The sequence below is a fragment of the Diadema antillarum genome, unplaced genomic scaffold, assembly GCF_040938485.1.
Source record: "Diadema antillarum isolate AM-2024a unplaced genomic scaffold, OU_Dant_1.0 seq00001042_RagTag, whole genome shotgun sequence".
Classification (NCBI taxonomy): Eukaryota; Metazoa; Echinodermata; class Echinoidea; order Diadematoida; family Diadematidae; genus Diadema; species Diadema antillarum.
Window position 1 is genome coordinate 1672631 of NW_027271873.1, and position 26619 is coordinate 1699249.

The following is a 26619-nucleotide window of genomic DNA, read 5'->3' on the forward strand; positions in this document are numbered from 1 at the left end:
GCTGAAGACCTTTTTTTTTTTTTTTTAGCTCATGAAACCCGGAAGTGTCCCTCCCCCCCCCCCCCCCCCCCCCCCCCCCACTTTTCAAAACATGGCGCCGGCGGTGTTATGTTAATGAGGGGGAAAAAAGAAGAAGCGCTCATTCGAAAATATTATGTAAATACGAATAAGCCTATGTGAAAATTCAGACATGCATTTTATGAACACAATTTATTTTCTGTTGAACCGATCTTTATTCTGCATGTGAATTGTGATCTCATCGAGGGGATCATTGTACAGACTCACGCGCATGGGGAATCCCCGAGTTGAGAAAGACACACCCGAGGCGTCCTTTTAGCCTGGGAAAAACGCGCGCTCTAATGCCTTCACCGTCCATGTTTGATTAGCTGGTGAATAGAGATCTGTTGTATTATGTACCCTGGGACAACCACTAAAGGCGATGAAGATTTCCAGATTGTAGGCATCGTGGCATCGTCGAGGCTGTTTTTTACTCGATTCCATTTTGGAGGTGGAAAAGCCAAAAAAGGCTCGCAGTTTATGCCGCACCATTGGCCATGGCATGGGAGCTGATGAGCCCCACGCACCTGGGATAGCACCCGGGACAGGGCAGGCGCAGCGCAGGCCAGGGCGGTCAGACAGAGGCCTACGCCCAACGGTTAGAGGGTTACCACCCGCGAGCTCGTCGTCAGTGCTTCACCCAAGCCTCTGCTGCCCCATTCGATCTGGCGGTCGTTTGTAACTGATGCAGAACTCTTCATCTTGGTAACCTTAATAGTAGTACCATATTTTACGATATTCATTGTTATCATTTGGCTGTCCTTGGTTTTAATTTTGCATATCTATCATTATGGAACAGAGAGTAGCCTACGGATCCAAGAAACAAGATTCAAGAACCAGCAAGAGTCAGACTATTATAAGAACAGTGCAGTGTGCCAGTACACGTTGTACTTGTAGTTGTACTACTACAGTATTCATCGCATAATCGGGACAGGTTGGGAGTAGCAAACACGGCCCCTTTAAGCGAGGTGCCCGATTTTGCGATGAGCACTCACCATACACTATTAAACAGCATACGACATGTACATGTAGTGCACACACACACATGCATACTGACGAACTGTACATGTACATGAATACACTACCACGCTACCCCTCGGCGCGACCCTCTAGCTCATTCACAACTGAGGAAGATTGTGACGTAAGCACAGATCACAGTGTATTGAAAGTTGAAACACTCAGAGACGAGGAATTTGGACTTTGCCCTCAAAGTGTATGACTGAGATTAAACAACGTACACAGCGAGGCATGTTTTTTAGATACATGTATCAACAAAATCATAGATCGCTTGAAGAAAAATTGTCCCGTTTATCAGAGGTCCCCCCCGATTATCCAGTGAAAATAACGTGCATTGGAAATGTTTCTGGGAAGCGTATGTCATTTAAGCGAGGTTCCCGATTATCAGATGCCCGATTATGCGATGAATACTGTACCATTGGTACTAGTAGTGGCAGTGCGCTAGATAAATATTTCAAAGTCTTGTTCTCTTTTGCCAGTTTTGGTGAATGCTTGATGGCTGGGGTTCTACACTTCTACTATGTAAGGCTAGCTGTGGCGCAGTGCAGTGGGGTCTATGTATTATTATTAGCCTTATCCCTATTATCAGTATACAAATGGTGAATGGTCACGAGTGCATAATGGTACAAGATTTCGCACGAGGTGAAAGATAGAGGCACCGCTCTATTCAACGAGGCGAAGCTGAGTTGAATAGTGCGCCTTATCTTTCACCGAGTGCGAAATCTGGTTCCAATGCACGAGGAAAGACCATACACTATTTGTTTTTTATACAACACCTCGAACGTCAACAGATTTGGTATACTCACAAGAGTCACAGATTCTTGAATTTAGCACAGAAATGGCAACCATTTGCCGTGATTGGCGTGAAAGACGAATGAGTAGCCTCACAGTCGTAGTCACTGTGTATGTACATGTGTACGTACGTATGCGAAACGAAGTTGTTTACAAAAATGAGTGACAAAAGTACGCACTTATAAGCGCGCTTGTAATTGTTGAGTGCGCACGGCACATGTTTGTTTATTGTGACATGAGAGCTCGTGCAATGGAACATTTTGGTCAACCAAATTGCACAGCTGAGACAGCCAGAGCGTGCAATGGAACTTTTCACTAAATGTCACGTGATGGGCAATCGACCAATCGGATAGCTACATTCTAAATAGGTGTTGTAAGATATGAATCATAATCTTGCATAATTAAATCAACATGCCACTCATTTAGTTACTGTGAGTCAGATAGAGTGAGTTGTAGGTGGGAGGAAGATTATTTTAGACACACAATGGAAAATCTGATTAAAAAATAAATTACATTTATTGCCAACGGTTTGATAGGCAATTCATTTATCAGGTAACTTCATGACCATTTAAACCAAACTGGATTTTTATTTTCTAATCCTTCTAGGGACTATTCTATGGTTTTGCAGTGTTTAATTGCAGGACTAATATAGTACAGTCAAACCTGTCTATAGCGGCCACCCAAGGGAGACGGTAAAAGTGGCTGTTATAGACAGGTGACCGCTATAGACAGGTAATCCAACTTTGCGTGCATTGCTTACATTCATGTACATGTATCATCGTTGTATCCTTACATACACATGTATGTGTGTACGTATGCACACACCGTGTGTTTCATTCATTAAACCATGCCGGTTTATATGAAATTGTTGCGCAGTAGTATGTGTATTGTCGTGAAGAAAGCTTAACACTAGTGCATTATTATGACTGAATGAGGGATAAATGCAGCGTTGGTGACCACTGAACGTTGCCCGCACGGCTACAAAGCAGAAAAACACGCTGAATTATCGGGTCGGCTACGGCTCCATTGGGTTTTTGGCCGCTATAGACAGGTGAAAATCTACCACGGGAAACAAAATTTGTGGCCACTTGCCGCGTTAGACAAGTGGTCGCTATACACAGGGTCTTTAACAGGGCTTTTCTCTCCCGGGGATTTTTCAGTGGCCGCTATAGACAGGTGGTCGCTATAGACAGGTGGCCGCTAAGGCAGGTTTGACTGTATGTACTTTATATATTTTGTAACATCATTATCAGTGATCGTGGTCTATCATGTGTTTATTATTTGTTCAACTCCTTTCATGCAAGCCATCCTTTGAGTATCTTTTAGATGAGGTGTCCATATTGCACCCCTACTGATATAAATTTTCTTTTTCAAGGATTTAAAGACGAGGATTATGATTTCCTCATATGTTTCAGAGGAATTTCTGAGTCCAAATGAGGATTTGTCCACACAGCTGAGCACTTTGAAGCAACAGACAGTCAAATACAATTAAGACTAGTGTGTTGTCTTCATGCAGTTTCTGTTTTGGGATACAAAATGTAGTTAGTGATTTGCTGTAAGTACAATTTAACTGTAATTTTTTTTTTCGGGTTAAGATCAGTAGAAGATTTAAGTCATCTCGCTGGAATTTGCATCATGATGTCCAATTTTGTATTTCAAATCATCCAGGCCGTAAATACGCAACCTTGGGCAGTCTTGGTGATCTTGGAATCTCGTTTCATCGTTCCATCAGATGTGCTTTTAGTCTGCCGTGAACTTAATTCCATGATGGAAACAGAAGGGCAAAAAAACCCACCCCGTGGACATTACCATGACAACAAGTGGAGAAGCAACAAGAGGCAACATGAGTATCACTCTCATGACCAAGGGCGTGGTCAGCGGTATGGTGAATGCAGTTTCCATGGCAACAGAGGGAAGAGGCGGGGCCAGATGAGAAGGCGAACATCGCCGGATACTGTCCAGCAGGAGGTCAATGCACTCTTCAATAATAGCTTCAACTTTGATAAGACTTCGGTCAAAGTGCCATGGGTTCTTCCACCAACGGAGGACGTGTTTCCCGGGATGGACTCCAAGGAAGAAATGGTATAATGCTTCTCCTTTGGGATTTTTACACAAGCCCAATAGATTCACACTGTACATTGAGTATTGACATTACTAGTACCACAGTTTTCATTTCTTTCATATAGAGTGGTCTAGTGCAGGTTGTTTTGGGTAGCAGTGGTGATTCGCATAAAGGGTACAAATGGATTGGAGTACATACTTAATTGTATGGTTACACAATGCAAAGAAAACATTCTATCGTTGAATGAAAATACAGTCTCTTGCTCTTTATTTTTTTGTTTAAATGCATATCCCTACTCCAGTTTTCCTTAATGCCAGATGTCTACAAGTAAGAATTAATTTCCTTCTATTCAATCAGAGAGTAATAGTGCAGCTAAAATTGATATATACATAGTATGTCAATTTTTTTTTTGTTCTGTATTTGTCACTCATAGGCCCGAATTCACAAAGATTGTAGTTTTGTATGGGGTGCCAATTGTTGCATGGCCTATTTCGTTACGACACTTGGCACCCCATATGTTTGTCGGTTTAAACCAAGGACAAAGATTGTACCACCTTCATGAATTTGTGCCAAAGGGTCACCAATCTTTTGCCAGAATTTTAGCCCCAGTTTGTGGGACAATCCTGATGTTGAAGTTGAGGAGATGATAAAAAGTGAAAAAAATAAAACAAAACAAGAATCACATCCACACGGGAGCAAAATTTAAATGGAAATCATGAATTAAAATGTGCAGCAAGCAAGAAGTGAAAACGGTCTGTACCAGACTTTCTGTCAAACTTTGACAATGTGTTGTGGAGATAATGAAAAACAGTATCAACATCACAACCTCTTTCTCTATCTATTTTGATGATAAGGATGAATGGAATTTTGTCGTGAGTGAGCTGAAGCAGAAATTGAGGAGAGTCCAGGACGGCCTCAGCGACAAGGAGATCACGGACTGGCACAGCCACACCTCCTCCACGCACCGCGGCGGTCTCGTCATGTCGCACCTTAGGCGGCGCTACCACATCGAGCTCGGCACGCAAGCCTGGTGCAAGTTTCACGAGATCGTCTCGACCAGGTGTGCCTACGTTCATAACATTAATTGCTCAGGGATGTTCCTTGAAGGGGATCTCAAGCACTAAAGTATTCTGCTCTTAATGTCATGTACAATGTGTGTGTGTGTGTTTGTGTTCATTTATTGATCAATTTTCCTGTATACTGTAAATGTAGAAATTTTCATGCAATTATCATTTTGCACTCAGCTGGGTTGAATGAATTTTGTGTGTTTTTAATTTGGCGGAATCAAAGAGATTATTATACTATTACATTTTCACACGAGTTTGATGTGTTTGACGAAAATTTCCACACCATGAAAATGCCCACTATGACAGTCGATGTAAGAATGGCATTTGAATGGAATATATTGTGCATCATGTATATGAGGTGCGAGAACTTGTTTTTAGCTGTATCTCAGTTTTATCTATCTGTGCTGATATGTTTCCTTGTGTTTGTTTGTTTTTTTTTTCCCCACTATCTCAGGCACTTGATACCAAGTAGCTGCCTTAAAACTGGGACATTGAATTCTGTTCATATCTGTGAGGCTCCTGGGGCCTTCATTGCCAGCCTCAACCATTTCCTCCAGACAGACCAAGAGAGGGCGAGCGTCGACTGGCAGTGGCTGGCGACGAGCCTGAATCCCCACTACGAGGGTAACAGCCCCGGCTGCACCATCGTGGACGATCGGCTCATCCTCCACACCCCAGACTGCTGGTACTTTGGGGAGGATCATACAGGCGACGTTATGAGCCCTGAGAACCTTCGGGGTCTGCAGCAGCTAATTACCTCCAGGATGGGTGGGGTGGTGAACCTCGTGAGTACAACCTATACCTCCGTTTTCCCAGGATGTTGAAGAGAAAGAATCACTATTTTGTGCATCAAATTGGCAACTTGCACAATTTTTATTCAAAGGCAAGGTGAATCACTATTTGCACATCAAATTGGCAACTTGCACAATTTTAAATCATTATCTTGTGCATCAAATTGGCTACTTGTTCATGTATATATTTTTGCATATTTCTGTTTCATTAAATAGGGAGGCAAATTTCTGGTTGATAGAAATAAGGTAAAATCTGTTATCAATTTATTGATAAAATATTTGTGCTTGGACCGGAAAAAAATGTGAATGGTAGTCTTTACAATAAGTTGCCAAATTGAGGAATTCTCATACAGAAAGTTCCATGTTTACGGTATACTTTTTTTTAGTAATAATGGATGCAAACAAATTGGGAAACAAACTATAGAAATATATAGTATGAATGAAATGAGCGAAGAAAATGGTATTCTGTGGAAATCCCATATTCTTTGATCATTTCTTCTAATATTTTTCTTTGTCACCAAGAATATCAAGTTTGGGATGTGCCCCATAATCTGTAATTGATGAGTGTAAACCCCATCTTGGGAAGTCAATGCAATTTAGTGTGTATACATCTGTGATTGTATAAAGATATAGTGAAGACATTGATTTGAAATTTCCTAATGCATTCTACAAACTATTCCGTAGAATCAGCTGGTATGTATCGTATTTTATTATAATAAAATGGTTTTATGGATCCAAATCAAATGATTGGCTGAGAACAGTCATGTGACCAGTCTTCAGTTTTACCTTTTGGTTGCATCATTGTAACACTGGTGTTTTGACTGTCGTAATGACATAATATTAAGAGTTATTATGTTGCGTGATTAATGAAATGTTAATAAAATGTTGATTTTTCTCCCAACAAAATGTGGAAACTGATGTGACAAAGTGAATTTCAATATATGTTGAAGACTAGTCCTGAATATACTCAGGCAGGTGTCTGTGGGAATTGTGTGCCATAGCAAAATCAGTTTGTCCTCAAAGGGTTAAGACAGTCTTTAATGTGATATATAATGGCCCCTTATTCCCTATCCCATCTCAAAACATGAGAGAAAGCTTGGTTTACTAAGTGAGATCACAAGGAAGTTTCTCATGCTTTCTGCTTTTCTGTTTCCAAGGTGACAGCAGACGGCAGCGTGAATTGCCAGGATGACCCATCCCACCAGGAGCGGCGCGTCTTTCCCCTCCTCTACTGCCAGGCACTCACGGCTGTTCAAATCCTGGCCCCTGGGGGCTCTTTCCTCATCAAGATGTTCACCATGTTCAACGCAAACACAGCGTGCCTCATGTACATCCTCAACTGTGCTTTCGAAGAGGTGCGCTGCAGAAAATCTTAAGCAACAAGAAAAAGTGTGGTAATAAATAGCCATCCTCCAATTGAGGAGCAGATTACATACATAGACAGCAAAAGAACTCTGTGCAACTAGGGACCTTGGTCATGAGGTCCTTAGTTTAAGTTTTCTAGTAGTGCTGGTTGTGCCCTCAGGTGATGTACCCTATCATAGTCCTTCAGAGGTTACTTTACACGTGAAGCCATTCATTGTCTCATTGTAGCTTGCTCATACGCACTCCATGGTTCTTCCATAAAGTTCTGTAGTGGACACATGAAGTATCCAGCCTAAGCACACACAGAATTTGTGATATTGCATGTGTATAATAATGAACCGCAAAATACTTTATGTGCACTGTCTTGATTCATATCCAGTCACTTGTACTGTATATGCCAAGTATTTAGCATTCTAAATTTTCGCGAATCGGGACTTCCCGACGATTTCGCTAGTGGTTGAATTCGCGATGATGGAGAACAGTCACTCTGCGGAGAAATGCATACATGTGCATCACATTCACTTTGGACTCAGGGTCATTATTTTCTTGTGTCTTTGATTTTGCAAATAGCGTCTAATTTGCGAAATTCGCAAAAATAAAAACCTCACGAAATATTCGGTGTATACAGTATCTCTTGAATATGGCTTGTATAATTGCATTACTCGTTTGCATACCAGGTGACCGTGGTCAAACCGTCGTGTAGTAAGGCGGGAAATTCGGAGGTGTATGTGGTGTGCAAAGAGTTCTGTGGTACAGACAAGCTCCAACCCCAGCTGACCAAGTTACTGGAGCACTTTGGTAAGAACTGGCTTTCATCTTCTTTTGCCATATTCTCATTATATTGTAAAGATTACATTTTAGTTATGACTGAATTTCCTTGCTCTTCATAACTCTCATATTCGACCATAGTAGGCATATATTGCTAACCACATGCTCAAATTAACAAACTTTGAGAGTGGACGCTGATTCGTGATTAAATTTCTGGGCCGAGCCATTTTCAGTGAAATTTGCCAATTTATGATTTTATGCTTGTGAGTATTTTGTGTAGGTTGTGATGCCTCAAAAAATGCTTGCCTGTTACATTTTATGTGGTAATTTTTGTGATGAAAATAATCAGTGCATTACACATGCTGTGCACCTTGTCACATAATCTATGCATTATTTTGTTGCAGTCAAGTTGCCAACAGGAATTGCCATTAAGTGGACAATGTATGTGTAGTCTTTGGATTGGGGATGCAATTAATGCCTTACTCCTGTCCCATCACCCCCATCCCCCTCCCCCTGGTCAGAGAGAATTCAATGGTGGCTTACTGGCTAGTGCTTCAAGTGATATTTCTGTGCATTATTGACTGACCCCCCTTTCAGACTAGAGAGTTCTCGCATGGATATACGACGTATGGATATATGATGTATGGATATAGGGCGTTTTTTATGTGTCTGAATGCTCTTATGTTGAAACGTCATATCAATATACGTCATTTATCAAAATGATGGTTTGAGCGTCGTTTCAAATCATTATCCTATATCCATACAACGTATATGTGTGTCTGAATTCTCTTATATCCATACATTGTATGAGTAGGTGGGGCTTATTCGCAGTGCAAACTAGCGAACTACTGGATGAATCCAGAATCTCCAACCCCAAGCACCTTCTGATCTGGAGATTCTCCCGCCTGAAGCCCCTTGCAAACGGGAGACTCCTATGTGCGCGAAGCTGGGGTCCAGTTCCAGATGATCTCTTGTGCTTTCTCATGCTTATATTTTGACATAATATTATATAAATAAACATATTACCATACTACAACATGATACTAAAGGTAAGATATCATTTCAAGTGGGAGACACAGAGCCAGGGTGGGAGAAATTGCATCTCAAGTGGGAGAACGGGAGATTTTACAAAAATGGGCTTTCGGCGGGAGATCTCCCGTCGAAAGCGGGAGAGTTGGAGTCTCTGTGAATCCAAGGCAGAGTATAAACACTATGCGCAAAGCCTGCGTAAATTTCGTACTGCGCATGGAACAGATTCACATATCTACTCAAGAAATATCGCTTGTGCGCTAGGTCTGAATGCTCCCATACGATTATCGTATAACAGGGTGCTGAGTCTGAATGTTCTCATATCAAAATGTCATATATCCATACGTCGTATGAATATACAATAACTCAGTATGTCTGAAAGCACCATAAATCTCTCTGTTTGATAAAACACACAATGATATTTGATGAGTCTCGCTGTTTAATTTTTGCCCCCCCCCCCATTTCCTCTGCCTCTCAGGACCCGAGGCCGGTGACACACCCCTGTTCAGGCCCTCCAATCTGCCCAGGTCCTTCGTCAAGGAGTTGGAGGAGTGCTGCCGAAAGTTCACCGAGTCCCAGGTGAAGGCGATACAGGAGAACCTCCTGCTCTACCAGTCCCCGGATGAGGCCAAGCGGCAACACATCCACCGCGTGAGGGAGCAATGCGTGGAGGCCTATGCCAGGCGCTGTCACCTGAGGGCAGTGAAGCGGAACCAGAAGCTGATTCCGAATTATGGGTCAAAGGTATCTGCCGTAGCTCTCATCAAGATTCTTGATTTGACCTGATTTGAGGGTTCTCCATGAAGGTAAATAAGTCTCCAGAGGTTTCTTTTGAACAAAAACGGATGTCCTGCAGCATCACATTCCTTGTAAATGCTGTACAACCACACTCCTAATACATTTCAATTCAATTCAGTTCAATTCAATTAAATTCATTTCAATTCATTTCAATTAAATTCAAGTGACTCAATTCAATTAAATTCAATTCAATTCAATTCGATTTAAACAAAATTTTATTTTCAGTAACACATATTTGCTATTGATAGATTCAAAGTTCAAACAAGATGTACAATGTATTACAACAAAAAATATGCATTATGTACTTATGGAACTTCTTGTTCAAAATGATTTTGTCAATGGAAAAAAGGGACCCACTCAAAAGACAAGCTTGTAGGAGTATGGGCCACTCAATAAATCAAACTTAACATAGAATAAATGTAAAGGTACAGCCACACTCCTAATGGATTTATTTCAATGCTGTATTATGTGTGTTGTGGCACAATCTACACTTGTAGATGCCTATTGTTTTGGGTGATAGTTCCTCCAGTTTTGTGACAAAATGTGTGCTTTGGTAAAACAGCAGTAGATATCACCCAGTTGTGCTGCCATCTTTGTTTTCTTACAGGGCCAAAGGTCATTATATCATGGCCAGATGAGCATACACATTGTAGACAAATACTTCAAATACAATAACTCATTCATTACTCAATGGATTTCATTCTGACTTGGGAAATATGCGGTTGGTAATTCTAGCTTTATGTGTAGTGATGTCATGTTAGGTTGGGTTGTTTGGTGATGCTGCCCTCTATGATCCAACATTTACAAGGCTGCACACATCAAAACCAGGGAGGCTCCAAACAGCTTTCAGGGCTGTATTTGTGTGTTATATGAATCTCAACTGGCATTAACAGTTTCCATCAATGAGGTTATGTTCTTTTGAGGAGTCAGGACTCAACGAAATAATTTTCAGCTGTAGGCTTCTTGTAGAATCAGGGAAACTTGGCAGCTTTGTATGGACAGGCTGCTGGTTCACACTTTTTGCATTCACTGTACTTGCCACATTTTCTTGCCAGATTTCGTTCAATCTTGTTATTGAGGCATGACATGAAAAAAAAATAACAATTTGGGCGTCCTCATTCTGACCTTTAGACCCAAGTTCTGTAATTCCGAGGTATTTTATTATTTTTTGTTAATGATGTCTTATACTATTGGAAGAAAATTCTGGGTAATTCATTCACAAGAGAGAGGGCAAAGCACCCATAAAAGAGAGAACTTGGTTGTTTTGTTTTTTTGCTGATTTTTAAGCTAGTGAAATTGTATTGTTCTAGATGTGTGTTACATGAAACACAAACCAAGTTCAAGTTGACATAGAGTTAAAGTAACCAAGCAAAACAAGAGAAATTTTATCAAGATCACATATAATGAGAAAGTTTTTCAATCTCACAGTCTCCCTTGGGGTTTTATTTATTTGTTTGTTTCGTTTTACTTTGTATTTAATGAAACAGTGTTACATAGGAAAGGGTTCCATAACAGTCTCATTTGATCTCTTTTTATGTTGTAGGTCAATGCTGGTGGTATGTTTGCCAAGCATCTTCGGGACAGACTCAGTGGTAGCCTGGAGGAGAGGCAGGAGAGAGAGCACAAACCCTGGGCGGAGCAGCTCCTGGACATTCAACGGAGCCTCTTGGAGCAAGGAGCGGGTAGGACACAAAGAGTGGGAGACGGGCATGCACCCACGAGGAAGATGGGAGATGTGGAATCATGGAGTAAGATTACCGGAACGTGTGCTGTCGACCATCGAGGAGATGCCACCATGGAGGACGGCTCACCGGAGTCAGAGAATGCAACTCCAGGAGCTGGTGGTGCTCATGGTGCAGGAGATGCCTCTGGCTTGACTCACACTGAGGATGCTGTGGGAGATTGGAGCAGGATCTGTTGGTCACGGGACAAGAGATGCCTGAAGTCCTGTGATGCAACTTGCCCGCAGGAGGGGGCCATGGAAGTCGATGGAGACCTTGGTGGGATGCAGGAATCCTCGGCTTTAACACAGTTAGAAAGATCGGAACTTGATGCAGGAGGAGCGCAAGCCGATCCAAAGACGTCTTCGCAGGATGTTCAAAGAACACCTGGTTCTTTCTGTCTAGAACTCGCAACTCATCCCACTAGTCCATGTCAGGAAGCCTCTCAAGGGGTTTCCCACAAAGATACTTGTCACTTGATACATGAGAGAAGAGCTGATGATGTTGGCAGTGATTGTTCAAATCCAAGCCATGCTAGTGTCAATTTAGCAAAAGGAGCTGACATGAAGACTCACCAAGAGAATCCAGGGGCCTTTTATCAAGACAGCTCAGGGGTCTCCTCAGAAGTTGATGCCCTCGTCCAAACAGACGTACATTTGCAGCTGCTCACAGACATTAAAGCCTGCACCGAGAGAACTTCAAGCAATCTCGGGGATGTTGAAATGGAGGAATCCCACCCAAGACCTCATCAACATGGTGGTGTGGAGGCTGGCATTGAGGGCGCTGTAGTTTTTCACTCATCAATATCAGAGGATATGGACATGGATGATCCTGCTTCTTCTGTTTGTGACAGAATTATCAGACAAGATATGCCAATGGTGAGATTTGGAAAATAAAGATCAGAGACATAATGGTTTTTCACCTTGATAGGTGGCCACGTGTCTATGTCTCCACACTACTATTGAAATGCACTGTGATAGATTGAAATCAACATGAACAAAAAAACTAGAAGCTTTATTTCATCTTTCAGCCAGGTCTGTACTCAAGACTGCTTTCTCAGTGCAATCCTTTTCACGAAAACTGAGACTGTACATCAGACTATTGTATTCATTCACCAATACCAGAATTTCATTTTGTGATAACAATATGCCACCACTCAAATTATTTAGTATGTACATGTTTGAAAATGTCTTGTACTCCCAGGCCTGTCAAATTTTCAGAAAAAGAAAATGGAGGAATGCCTAATGCATGCAACATTATTGTTTACATTAATGAGGGATATGAGAATTTCTGTCCTCTGTTTGTTTTATGTTTGTATGTTTCTCTATCTGTTTAAATAGCCAAAATTGGTTTGGACAGTCAAAATTTGCAGACGGTTAGATTAGAAAAGTGTTTCTAACTGGCTTACCAGTGTAGCAAACTTAGGTGATATCGGTTTCAGAGTAGAGTGCAGTGGTGTAGACAGAGCTTGTTTGAAAGTGTACTATTTGTTAGAAAGAGCTTGTAGAGCAATGGTATCTTCATGGTGTCTTACAAGAACATTCAGTGTGAATTGGTGTACAGCCAGCCAATGAAGAACACTTTTCCACACTGCAGATCTTGAGATCATAGCCTAGGTTTGAATGCTACCGGCATTAACCTTTGTTTTTGTGCAAAATATAATGTGCAACTTCAATACCACTCCATAATAATTTCCTCTGATCTGCATCACAGGGGACAATCACAATTCATAATGCCACCTGCTAATGCCTGAAGGAAAAATAAACTCACTGTATAGCAGTGACTGGGTGCAGCATGAAAACATTTGAACCAAGATTACAATGCACTCCCATCATATCAAACACAGTTATAATAAAATTGTGTTACATTGAAAGTAAAAATTCAGGTCCCAAAATTATTGTCTATAATATCATTATATAATTTGTTGTTCAGCTATAACAAGATGTTGATATAATGAAAGAAAACTACTGGTCTCAAGGTCTTCGTTAAAACGGGAGTCATCTGTATATATAACAAAAGTGTGTTGCGAGAGAGAGGCTGTCAGTAGAGTTCAAACTTGGTGCACTTTTTCTTTTCCGACCCTAGATTGCGTGGGAGGGACACGGCGCCCTACCAGCATCTTCCTGGAAGCCGGTCACGGGTCGACCTTCGGAGGAGGTGCTCATGTCACCGTTTTGCGAATCGCGGCTGTACGAGCAGTGGAGGAAAGTCCGCAGCAATGCGCTGGTACCATAACATTGTTTATGTTGTAGTGCTGTACTGTTCTGCAGATGTAGTTATGACAAAAGCCATCAATTTAAGCAGCATCACGTATGTTTTCAAAAGGAGTCTAGACTCGTAACTGACTGGCAGCTTGAAGTGATTAGTTGGAAGTGGTTAATACATGTGACCCGCTACGACAAAAGGATCCTAAAGTCGCTGACGGCTGAGCCGAGAAAATCGAGTTTGAAGTCGCATCACCAAAATTGGTCAATACAACCGGATTTCTGCTTTTGGCATGATTTTGTAGTCTAATGTTTTGTCTATCATCTGCCGAAATTTTAAAGCTAAATGATCGAAGGAAAGGCAAGAAATAGTTTTTCTGGGCCATGATTTTCCGACTTTCAACGTAAGTGAAACGTATCCGAAGATTTGGATTTAGCGCCGCAGCTAAACTCCGCCCCTAGCAACGAGGGAATGATCTTATTGGTCAGTGCGTGGCATGCTGATTACTGATTGGTCATGCGTAGACAGCTGGCGCTATTAAGCTTGAATGAACATCGTGAAGGTTGCTAGGAACATGCCTTCTATAGTCAAGCGGTGAAAACTGATAGCGTCGGAAAGAAAACTTTGAAGGTGTTTTTCTCGAAACTGATTGCCTCAACCACTTGACATGCGCTAATAAAATCATTGATATCTCCGCAACCGAGTGTTTTTTATTAGTTTTGCTATATATGAAATTAAAGTAGAAGATTAAGGGAATAATGTCATGCCATTTTCAGAAAATTGTCCTCCCCCGACTTTCGGATGCTTTTGTTGTAGCGGGTCACATATGAGCTGCCAGTGGGGCTTATGCACAAATGCCCATTTGGGCCAGTGGAAGAAACATATTCTGTAATGTCCCATTTGCTTTCAAGATTTTGTGTGTGTGTGTATATATATGTTTATATGTTTTGTTAAATACATTACAAATGTATTAATCTGTTCCACAGTAGCCTGAAAGTGTGGACAGAAATAAGTGGCATTGTTTACCGCTTGCAGGTCCTCAAGCAGACTAGTGCGGATGACTCTACAAGTCAAGAGGTTATCGACCTCCCACTCCCTGTGATCTCAGAGGTTGAGAATCATTTGAACCAAAGAAAGAGAGCTGAGGATGTGGCGAGCAAAGAGGTGTGGCTGCTTGTTGGGCGGGGTATGGAGCCCCTCGGTAACCTTGCCACTTCCCATGGAGTGAGGGCGGTGGTGAGTGAATGTTTTAGAATTTTGTTTCCATTTTTTTGTTTTATATCTTTTATCTTCGTCAAGTAAGTCCGACTTGAAAGTTAAAGGGATAGTATAGTATTAGATGTAGATGAGGATTGGGCTTTTAACTCTTCGCGAGATACCAAGAAACCATTTTTGAAATCGGACAAGAGCATACCATTCTAAGAGGAATTCAAAGTTTATTTGATGAAAATTTGTTTGGGAATGGCTGAGACATCCAAAAACAAAGTAAAACAAAATGATCCTAATAAAAGGTGGTTCCCCCCTTAAATTAGGATTGCTCTTTTTGGATGTCTCAGCCATTTCAAAACCAATTTTCATGAAATAATCGTTGAATTCCTCTTGGAATCCTAATAAAAGGTGGGTCCCACCTTATATTAGGATTGCTCTGTTCTGGATGTCTCAGCCATTTCAAAACCAATTTTCATGAAATAAATGTTGAATTCCTCTTGGAATTACACGCTCTTTCACATTTCACGTGAGGTTTCTCATTATCTCGCCAAGAAAATGTCAGAAATCTGAAATTAGGTCTCAGCCAAAACTATACAACCTTCTTCTTCATTGTGTCTTGGAGTTTTGTTGTTTTATTTCAATATGCAACAGAGTCATGAGGCAATGTTTTTGTATGTTTTAGTGACATCTATAAATGTCCCGCCATATGGTGTATGCATGGCATTGGAGTGGGGCAGTGGGGGAGGGGATGAATGGAATGAATGGGGTGAAATAAAATGTACACAATCAAGTTCTGGCCACTATTTGCTTCTTTCTGGATAGTACTTTATTCAATAAGTAAAGTCAGTTGTAAGTGGGCTGTTTGTGTGTGTGTGTGTAGTGTAATGCATTGTCTGTTTGTTTTTTTCCTCTGCATTTACTTTCTGCATTTTACATTGTTTTTTATTTTGCTTGTGTAATACAAAGTTTCAATATATATTTGCTTGTTTTGAGTTGATAGATTTATATTTGATTTTGATATACCCCCCATGAAATATGGGTACAGCTGAAACTGCAACTGAATTTTGCTGTAAAAATAATCTCCATGTATTGATGGTATTTATATGTACTTGAGTATGAAATGTTACATTATTTCTTTAATCAACAGCTTGAACCTGCAGGCATGGAGAGTGGTTTGTGTCTGGAAGAACTTGAGACAACAGTCTGTCAGTAAGTAAATCTGATCTTCACCGCCAGCAGCTTAACCCGTTGAGGATGGGCTGGTTTTGCTATAACATGCATTTTCCATAGATACCTGCCCGAGTATTCTGGGGACTCATCTTCAATGGGTTAAGCGTATTTTTCTGTGATTTGCCGGCTTAATGAGGTGTAAAAACCAGGGAGAGAAATCATGTGGCAAGCATTGTAACCCAGAACATTAGATATTGCAACTGATTGATGAATTGCCCTTCATCAAAGCAAATAAACACCAATTATTCAGTGTTTTAGTACTAGCCATGGTGATAAAAATCATGGGCATACATACTCAGGCTGGATTTGAACGAATCATATCTTCTGATTGCTAGACAGGCGTCATATCCACTAGACTACTGCGCTTCCACGTGATAGACAGTGATGGTTCAAATCCCTTGTAGCAGTGAGCACTGTGTATTTATTCAAATTAATGACTTTTGCATCCAGTTGTGTTTATTTTATTGGAACTGACTGACAAATTGCCCTTCAACTGGCAAAATTTCATTTTTGTAGCGTAATGAAAGAGTCAATGATTTATCTCTTTCAGAAAGCAGGGGGAATGATTAGATACCCTTTAACCCGTTGAGGACGAGTCCCGAGCATACTCGGGCAAGTGTCTATGGGAAATGTGTGTTGTAGCAAAATCAAACCGTCCTCAACGGGTTAATAATAAATGTTAGTAACATGTCAAAGGAATGTATACTTTTTATGAGATATGAAATTTTGTGGAATTCTTTGTATATTTTTTCATATCGTTGTTCTGCAGTGCCATTGTGGACTGTTGTCGATTTCTAATCCAGCAATGGCAGCACCAAAACTTTATAAATTTATGACATTTGAACAAATTCTCTGAATTTTTTCTCAAACATCACTGATGTGTTCTACTGCTATTGTTGCATTAGACAAATCTACATGTACAATTGTATATTTGCCTTAAAAATTGAATGCATTACTAAACACAGCATACCGGTATTACATTTTGGCATGAACTTTTGATTACTTTGAAATTCTTTTGTACCACTGCTGTTAACATTAAGACTCAATTGTGATGTAATGATTACATAATTAGTCAAACCTGTTAACAGGGGCCACCTTTCTAGAAGGGCCTTCTGTATGTGTTCCCTGAGTGGTTGCTGTTTGCAGGTTTGAGTGTACTGATATTGTAATCCCATTATTTTTTGAAGCTCGAAGGAGATGTTTGAAAATGAAGTTCTCTGTCCTATCTGAATTCATGCCCAACCCTGTAGCAATTGTGAGGATGGAAGAAAGAAGCTGTCTGGTCTCTGTGTTAGACTCCTCAATCCAGCACTGCCTACAGAGGGCGCCAAACCTTGCGCTGCTGAGCTGGATGCCAATGTCAAGCGGAGCTTTGCCCTCACCTGCCTCGCTGCTGTCAGAGTAAGATCCGGCAAAATTTTGCCATCAGTACAGTGGACTCCCGTTATAACGAAGTCCTCGGGACCGGCAATGTTCTTTCGTTATATAGAAATTCCGTTATTACCGAACAAATAAACAATAAAGATACTGAGAGTGGATAATGTTGCGGCCTGATTTTTACTTTGTTGTAACCGGAATTTTGTTATAACCGTGTACGTTATAACGGGAGTGTCCTGTAATGCACAAGTGTGAAGGTGCTGGAAGATAAACCCGCAAGAGCGACGAAGAAAGAAAAGCGAGGAAAGAGGTCAAGGGGCAAGGTGAAGAGAGGAAGACAAAGAAAAGGAAAAAGAAGGACGAGGAGGGAAGGAAGAGAGAGAGAAGAGAAGAAAGGAAGGAGACTAGGAATGATGGAGGAGAAGGAGATGGAGGGATGAGCAGAGAGGAAGGAGGGATGGGAGAAGGAGAGACAAAGGAGAAGAAGAGGAATGGAGGAGAAGTAGAGTGAGGGATTGGCAAAGGAGGGGAAGAAAGAGAGACAAGAGAAGAAGAGGCATGATGAGGGAGGGAAAAGGAAGTGAGGAAGGGGGCAAACAAGGGGAAAGTAGTGAGGTGGAGAAGCAGGAGGTTGGGTGGTAGAAGGCTTAATGGTGCACCACGCATTCTTTCTAGGGTTTGTGTGTGGCCCCGAAAAGGGCCTACCCAATCCTGACGTTTCGGCAAGCATTTTCTCACCGTGAGAACGGTAAGAAGATGCTTGCCGAAACGTTGGAATTTGGTAGGCCCTTTTCAGGGTCACACACATACCCTAGAAAGAATGCGTGGTGCACCATTAAGCCTTCTGCCAACCAACATTCTACCGCCACGGATGCCTTCAAAAATTTCAAGAAGCAGAAGGAAAAGATGAATGATGGAGGAGACTTAAGAAGGGGTGTGAGGAAGGAGAGACAAGGAATGAAGAGAGGAGCAAATGGAGGAGGAGGAGGAGAGAGGAAGGAAGGAAAAAGAAATAAGGCAAGAAGGAGAAGTAGGAGGGGTTGAGGGAGGAGAAGGAGAATGACAGAGTAGGAGGAAGACAAGGGAGGAAGAGACATATGAAGAGGATGATGGAGTTGGAGGGAGGGAAGGAGGTGATACATTGAAAGAGAGGGGGAATGATGGTGGAGGGAAAGGAACGAGGGAAGGATGAAGGGAAGACAGGAAGAACAGAAAAGAGGAAGAGAAGGGGAAGGAGAGAGATGGAGTAGGAGGAGAGGAGGAAGGAGGGAGAGAGAGGAGGAGGATAAAGGAAGGAGAGAAGGACGAGGGAGAAGAATAAATTGGAAGAAGGAGAAGGGAATGATGGAAGAGATGAAGAAGGAAGAGAGATAGGAGGAGAGAGGAATGAGGGAAAGAAGGGAGAGGAAGAATGAAGAACAAGCCATATACTGTATATGCCATATATTTAGCGAGTCCAAATTTTCGCAAATCACGACTTCCTGACGGATTCGCGAGTGGTTAAATTCGCGATCGTGGAGTACTGAACTGAACAGAGAAATGGGCATACCAATATGTCACATTCATATCGAGATCAAAGTCAAATTTTTCGTGTGTCTTTAATTTTGCGAATAGCACCCGACTCGCGAAATTCGCAAAAATAAAAACCTCACTAAATATTTGGCGTATACAGTAATGTAGACATCAACATGATCAAATCCAGAAAAACAAGCAGTACAAAAAACATCAACCAATCTCATCAATGTTGCTGTCACTTTGCTTCGTGCAGACTTTGGACACTGGGGGCGTGCTCTTCATCTGGGTTCCTGGCCTCTTGACGAGTTTCTCTGCTTGCCTGCTGTACATCCTCTGTGCGACCTTTGATCGGGTGGCCCTGGTCCAAAATCAGGCCCATCACCTACGAGGACGGGAGAGCCTGATTAGTTGCGTTGGCTTCCAACACCATCCAGTTTTGCAAGAGGTACGTGTATGGTCATAATTCTACATGATACTCTTTTAACTTTGATAACAGCATTGGCTGTTATCAAAGTAAAAAGACAAGATTTTCTCTTTAATAGACAAGATTTTCTCTTTAATAGAGCAGATGTTACTTATTGGAAATTCTGGGAAGATCATGTCTTTATATGGTAAAAGATCTAACTGTGAAAAAAAAAAATACAAAACTGGGGGATATAACGAAAAGGTAAAAAAAAAAAATGGTAAACCAGTTTGGCCTGCATTAAGTCCTCCTGTATAACTCACTCAAAAGTAGAGTCAAAAGGGACCTGAGCTTTTGATCCTTGCAGAATCTTCATCAGAGGCAAAATGACAAACAGGCAGGGAAAGCAATCACATAAGGACTTCACACAACAGGAACAATCAGGGACAGGCTAGGGACACAGAACAAAGAAAACAAAAGGAGAGGGTAGGAGGTCATGGGCAAGGAGCCCAACAGGTAAAGGGAGGGGGATTAGAGCAGGAGGATGGACAGACAAAAGGCAGAGGAGGGTCAGTGATGATTCCAAGGACCATGGAGGCAACCACTGAATGAAAAGGATGAATAGGGAGGCAACATCAAACAAGAAAGGAAAAGAGTGAAATAGCAACAGCAAGGGGAAGGGGGGGGGGGGGGGTGGGGGCTGAGCAACCAGCCCTAATAAGGTGTACTAAGAGGAGGTAACAAAATGAAAGTGAGAGTCAACCAACAAATGCAAGTAGTCAAACATATCAAAGTATGTAAACAATAATGATAATTCCAATAATGATAATGATATTGATAAAAGAAATTGAAATAATAATAATCAAACCACATGTGATTATGAAAAAGGGGGTGGGGACACAAAATCCAAGGGTAAGAAAAAAATGTATATGTTGATAAGCACGCATAAATGTTCATAGTAAGCACAAATATGTATAAACACAAACAAAAAAGTGTGTGTACGTGTAGGTGGTAAAAGGCTGAATAGAAGAGACTCTGACAAGAGGAAGGAATCAATGGGGAATAAAAGGGTCTGCAGTTTGAAAAAGCACAAAACAAGAACAAAATAAAATTTAGAATTGAAAAGAAAATGATGATAATAATAGTAATTAAAAAACAGTTATATATAATATATAAAAATAAAGATGGTTAGTCATTTTCCTCCTGGCTATTGAGGCCATGAGGTTGGATTGTGTGAAGTTGTTTTATCCAGAGCTTCTCTCTGCTGGTTCTGACTGTGTCTGGACGAGTGCCTAAAGATTCAATGCCCTGTAGAGTCATATCAGTGATGGAATGATCGGGTAGATTGAAATGGTGGCCCACTGGAGTATCGAGCTTGCCTGTGTTGATGGTAGATCGGTGTCCATAGAAGCATCTTTTGAGTGTTGTCTTGGTTTCCCCAACATACTGGATCCTACAAACTCTGCAAGTGATGAGATACATGACATTTCACTCAAAAGTAACCAAAGAGTTCGGCTACTACTGATTTTTACCCATTTTGATCCAGTTACAATGTAGTAGTATTGATGGAAAGTTTCACATGTATTCCGCAAGTTTGATATACATTGGCGGATGGCTCTACGGCAATGAAAATTGGTATGCATATATGGATTGAAGTGAGAAATAAGTTTGTAATACTTTTTTGTCTCGCCCACCGGAGGTGAAGGCGAGACTAAGGGATCCAAATGGCGTCCGTCCGTCGTCCGTCGTCCGTCCGTCGTCCGTCCGTCGTCCGTCCGTCGTCCGTCACAAATGTTAAAGTTTACCTGCAAGACTCTCTTATGATGCATAACTTGGCATCTGTTACAGCAATGGCAGCCACACTTGGGTGATAGAAGCACTAGGGGTATCTTCATGTTATGGTGTTGTCAGAGGTCATGTGATGATGTCAAAGGTCATTTGAGGTCATAAATTAAAGAGTATGTGCAAGACTCTCTTTTCTATGTTAAAGTTTACCTGCAAGACTCTCTTTTGACAAATAACTTCACATAAGTTGCTTGGATTACAACCTAACTTGGGTCATAGATGCACTGGGGGTACCTTCATGTTATGGTGCCGTTGGAGGTCACATGATAAGGTCAAAGGTCATTTGAGGTCAAACGTTAAAGTTTACTTGCAAGACTCTCTTATCACATGTAACTCGACACATGTTGCTACAATGGCAATCAAACTTGGGTGATGGATGCACTAGGGGTACCTTCATGTTATGGTGCCGTAAGAGGTCACATGATAAGGTCAAAGGTCATTTGAGGTCATACGTTTAAGTTTACTTGCAAGACTCTCTTATCACACGTAACTCAGCACATGTTGCTACAATGGCAATCAAACTTGGGTGATGGTAGATGTCTCTTAGGAAGTTGAAGGTAACCACAAGGTCAAAGGTTACAGACAGGGGTCAACGAACTTTTAGGGCCCAATGTTAAGTTTTTAGGGCACATTTCGTTTATGGCTCATAACTTTTGATCCCTTTGTCCGTTTGTGACCAAACTTCGATGGAAGATGTCCCTTGGGGAGGTGAAGGTCGTCACAAGGTCAAAGGTCACAGACGGGTCAACAAACTTTTAGGGCCCAATGTTATTTTTTAGGGCACGTTTTGATTGTGGCTCATAACTTTTGATCCCTATGTCCGTATGTGACCAAACTTGGACGGTAGATGTCCCTTGGGGAGTTAAAGGTCATCACAAGGTCAAAGGTCACAGAAAGGGGTCAACAAATTTTTAGGGCCCAATGTTAAGTTTTTATGGCACGTTTCGATTATGGCTCATTACTTTTGATCCCTTTGTCCGTTTGTGACCAAACTTGGATGGTGAATGTCCCTTAGGGTGTTGAAGGTCATTACAAGGTCAAAGGTCATAAGCAGGTCAATTAACTTGGGGGAGTTATAAAAAATATTAATTCCTTGTACGCGAATGGGCGAGACACAATTCGGCGATTGCCTTGTTTTCAGTATTTTATTTTGTTGAAACATGTGTAAAGCATTAAGTTCTTGTGTGATATGCATTTTTTTTTTTTGCATATTAAATGTACAAAGTTTTTGCAATATCTCAAAATTCTGATATCTTTGTAATCTGAAAGTGCAAAGTGGCTTGGAATTTGATCATCACTGGGTGAATGGCACTTATTCGTGAATGAAAATTGGTTTCCAATGTATTTGATTTCCAATTCTTGTATATTTGTTTGTTATTTTTCTTAATTTCTCCATATTAAGTCTTTTTCTCTATACCCACTTCAAGGGGGAAATGAATGGGAAATTTTTGTGAACAAGTAAGATCTTATTATGGCTAATTGAAATGCAAGAACAAACTCTTCCTCATGTCTTCCTCCCTATTCCCTTTTTTACAGCAACTCCAGAGGGTGTGCAACCACATGTCAGAACAGCACCAGAATGCCTGCCACAATGTCTTGCGATTCATTCCCATGATAAACCTGTACGGTGAGTTCTCTCTCTCTCCGTCCCTTGCCTGTAGATATGCAGCTCGTCCATACCTACACAAGCTATTCATACCCTCTTTCATTCCCCCTCCCCACCCTATGTCAATTTTACCCCATTGGGGGGTTGGAAGCTCAGAGGAGGTCATGGTTGTGCCATGCTTTCCGTTTGCGCAGACCGAGTCACCGATTCTCTTGTGTGGCACTAGTCTGTCAATAGAAACTTAAAACGCTCTCAATGCACAAGCGCATATTGAAAATGCAATTTGAGGTACATGCAGTCTATATATTTAAATCCCCAGTGGAAAAAAAAAAACAAAAAACACTGCATGTAGTCTTGTGCATTAATTTTCATTTCGGGGGTGGGGGGGGGGGGGTGGGGAGGGGGGGGAGTCAAATGAATAAACAGACCTGTCTGTGGGCAAATATTTGAATGCACAAAATTAGCACTGGGATATAGATTAAGTATAAATTGTTGCATGCAATCATACAGCTCTATTCTCTATTTCTGTTATAAATAATTTGATATTAATTGTCCTAAGACCTATAGGGAGATCATTAAAGAGCTTAGAAGCTGAGTATATAGTGCACTTTTTCTTAGGAAATTGGTTTGTGGTTTTGGGAGTCCCCCTCCCCATCCCCCCCCCCCCCCCCCCCCCACAAATATGACTTCTCAAATGAGTGTGGAGCTGTGTCCTTGCCTCAAACCCTTCGTGAGTTTCATAATACACACAACACACTATGAAGTCTGCGCACAGATGTCTAGAAACTGATTTGCCAGTGAATAGAGAGATGACCCAGGAGTCCCATCTCCCCTAATCCCTATTATGTCACCTTGGGAGCCTTGTTGGACTTGATTGGCACATTTGATACTCTTGAGTGGGCTTGCTAATCCCCAGCTTGTCAAGTCTGGATGAATAATAGATTCTCTATGGAAGAGCCTGGGCATGTTAAGAAAAGCCCCTGGGCATATATAAAGAGAGCCTACGTCATCTTGCTTAATACTTACCTATCCATTTGATATGTACCATTCTGATGTCAATGAGAATCAACCTTGGCAACTTAAAAAGGTCTTTGAACTCTGGTTGCCCCAAGTCGGAATCAACCTCGGCAGCATTGAAAAGGTCTTTGAACTCTGGTTGCACCGGCAACCGCTGTGGAGCCCCGTTCCCACACACGTGACTGAATTTCAGAGTTTAGGTAACCTCCCAACATCCTTCCTGGGCCCTGTTTTATGAAGAGTTAAAATTGATAATAAAGTTGATTTTAACTCTAAGTCTATGGCAGCCTGTGTGGTAAGGAAATTCGAAAATGATTTTATCTTTTGATTAAACGGGTGCCTGGATTTGTTTACCCAATGCCAAGCCCTTCACTGATGCCAACTACTCTTTCTTATCTCCAAGTCTCCAGTGAATTCTATAACTGAAGGTGATCACCTGGACATAGGGGATTCTTTTTTTTTTTTTAATTCTATGTCTGAAAAGAGAAGGTAGAATTTCAGAAAGCACAACAATCTGAATTTCATCAAAATTGGATAAAAGTAGGAGCTTACTATTTAGAAATATTTATGTGAAGTTTCCCTAATGTTTGTGGAACAGTTCTTGAATAGTAGATATGAATATGCAAATAGTGAGTTGATCATGATATAATTGCCATACAACTAGCCACTCAGACTAAGCTTTTGTGTGTCCAGAATACCCCTTTTATGGGGACTCTAAGAGGTGAGAGACATACATCATACACACACGCACACACACACACACACCATGAATCTTTGCATGCCAGTTAGAAATAATACAGATTCATCATCATACTTTAAATATTTACCTCCACCAAGGAAGGAGGAGGTTAAGTGATCATTGGCGTTGGTTTGTCTGTTTGCAAAATAACTCAGAAAGTTGTGTAGGGATTAAGATGAAACTTGCGTTAAAAGTTGATATTTGCACAAGAAACACCTCATTCAATTTTGGTAGTGATCCAGGAATTTTTTATGGATTTTTGAAGGATTTTTCATCTTTTGACATTGTAAAGACAACAAACTTGGGGTTCAAGCTGCGGGTACTGGAGGTTTACATATGCACACTAAAGCACATGCTCTGCTCGGGCAAGGCGTCGTGCAATGACGTAAACAAAAGGCTTCTATTTTGGGAAATTGCATGCGTGTAAGTAAGGGTGGAAATGAGTTGCTGGCTTGGCGGAAGTCTGTGCTCTCCAAGTGCTTTTTTAGGTACGTTTTGAGTTTATCTGCTTATACTCCTGCACACTTGATGGCTTTAATACTTCAAAGCCGACTTTCTTAGAACTTTGTTATGTCGCAAGGCCAGCTTTATAACCATTTCTGTTTGATGAGGTTTCAAAATTGATATATTGAACAATAGTTCTCGCTATCGCCAATGACGTAAAAAACTCTTGCGCACGCTGAAGAGCTCTGTCACAGGTGCACTGTGGGATTCCTCGGTCCCTTGTTCACTTCCGATTGTCTCACACAAGTGGCAGTTTCCATACGATTCAGTGGAGTTCTTCATCTGCTTTTCCATCGTTAGCCCTTTTTTTCTTGGCTATAATTAAGCTTAAAAGAGTTGAAAGTGTCTAAGCTTTACTGATTTGCGGTCACTAGAATCACGGTTCACTACTGCAAGGCTTCAATGTGCTGATCATATGATGGAAAATGAAGAAATCTTCAACAAAAAATACCTCTCTATAAAGACAGAGCGTGATGTAAGTGCATGTACAGCCAAAAACGGGGCGAGTTTGTCCCGTGAGCTATCCCATAATGCGTCTAAAACGCTGCTCTTTGCACAGCACCTACGTATTGGCAATACCCTCAATTATTGATCTATTGAAATCTGAGTTTGAACAATGCAATGATACAAATATCAGATCATTGGCCATGATTTATTAGTAACAGTTTGTTTTTGCTTCACCTGGCTTTTCTGATGGATCAGCTGTCTGTTTCCTTGTCTTCTTGTCTTTCTATATCAATGCTACAGACCCATCTTTTGACCAAGCGCTGTCAGGGTTCAACGAGCGGGTCTTGAGAGACGACCTGTCACAAATCATAGCCGCGGAGCTAGCCTCTATCCAAGGACAAGAGCACAGGGAGATCTTGCCATTAAGAATTGGGAGAAAAAATGCTCAGACGTGAAGAAAGCATCAACGTTGATAGGAAATTGGAGTCATGCTGAGCTGCATAATTGTGTATGTCAAAGTTTGTGAAACTTTTGTGTGTGTGTGTGTGTGTGAGTGTGTGTGTGTGTTTAATTTTACCTGCTGTTCAAGCACAACAGTAAAGGCTCCTCTGTGTTTTAAGGCAAACAAAAGTTAAGACCAATTTGAGATCAGCTATACTTGAGACTGGTAGCAAAACATTTTTAGTGTAATAGATCTTTGTACAGTCCAACTCTGAAATACTTTTTACCGAGTGCGTGGGTGCTTCTATCATTTTGTCAGGGGAAATATATGCTGGTAACGGTACACCAACTCTTACAGTTGATGGTATCATCACTCCGTCATACAATGTATTTCATGTGCAGTAAACTCCTGATCGAACAAATACGGTCAGAAAAGATTCACGCGACAGCAAAATCAAAATTCAAATCAAAAAAATATCATCTATATTATGTCATCTAGATCTTTATGTTATGTTTGTAAGCCATGCTGTTTGATAATATAACGAAATTTCGTTGTAGCGAAAGAAAATTGCTGGTACCGAGGACATTGATATAATGGGAGTACACTGTATAAC

At 41.2% G+C, this 26619-nt stretch overlaps 1 protein-coding gene across 1 annotated transcript; it reads left to right on the forward strand.

Moving 5' to 3' along the window:
- Positions 1-375: 375 nt before the first annotated feature.
- LOC139743028 (uncharacterized) lies at positions 376-26019 on the forward strand. Its single transcript, XM_071653533.1, has 15 exons — positions 376-762; positions 3535-3948; positions 4783-4988; positions 5450-5780; positions 6944-7141; positions 7829-7949; positions 9427-9696; positions 11300-12345; positions 13553-13693; positions 14708-14908; positions 16029-16090; positions 17362-17512; positions 19257-19448; positions 22788-22878; positions 25865-26019. The coding sequence occupies exons 2-15, from the start codon at positions 3631-3633 to the stop codon at positions 26017-26019; spliced, it is 3483 nt and encodes a 1160-aa protein (XP_071509634.1). The 5' UTR covers positions 376-762; positions 3535-3630.
- The last annotated feature ends 600 nt before the right edge of the window (positions 26020-26619 follow it).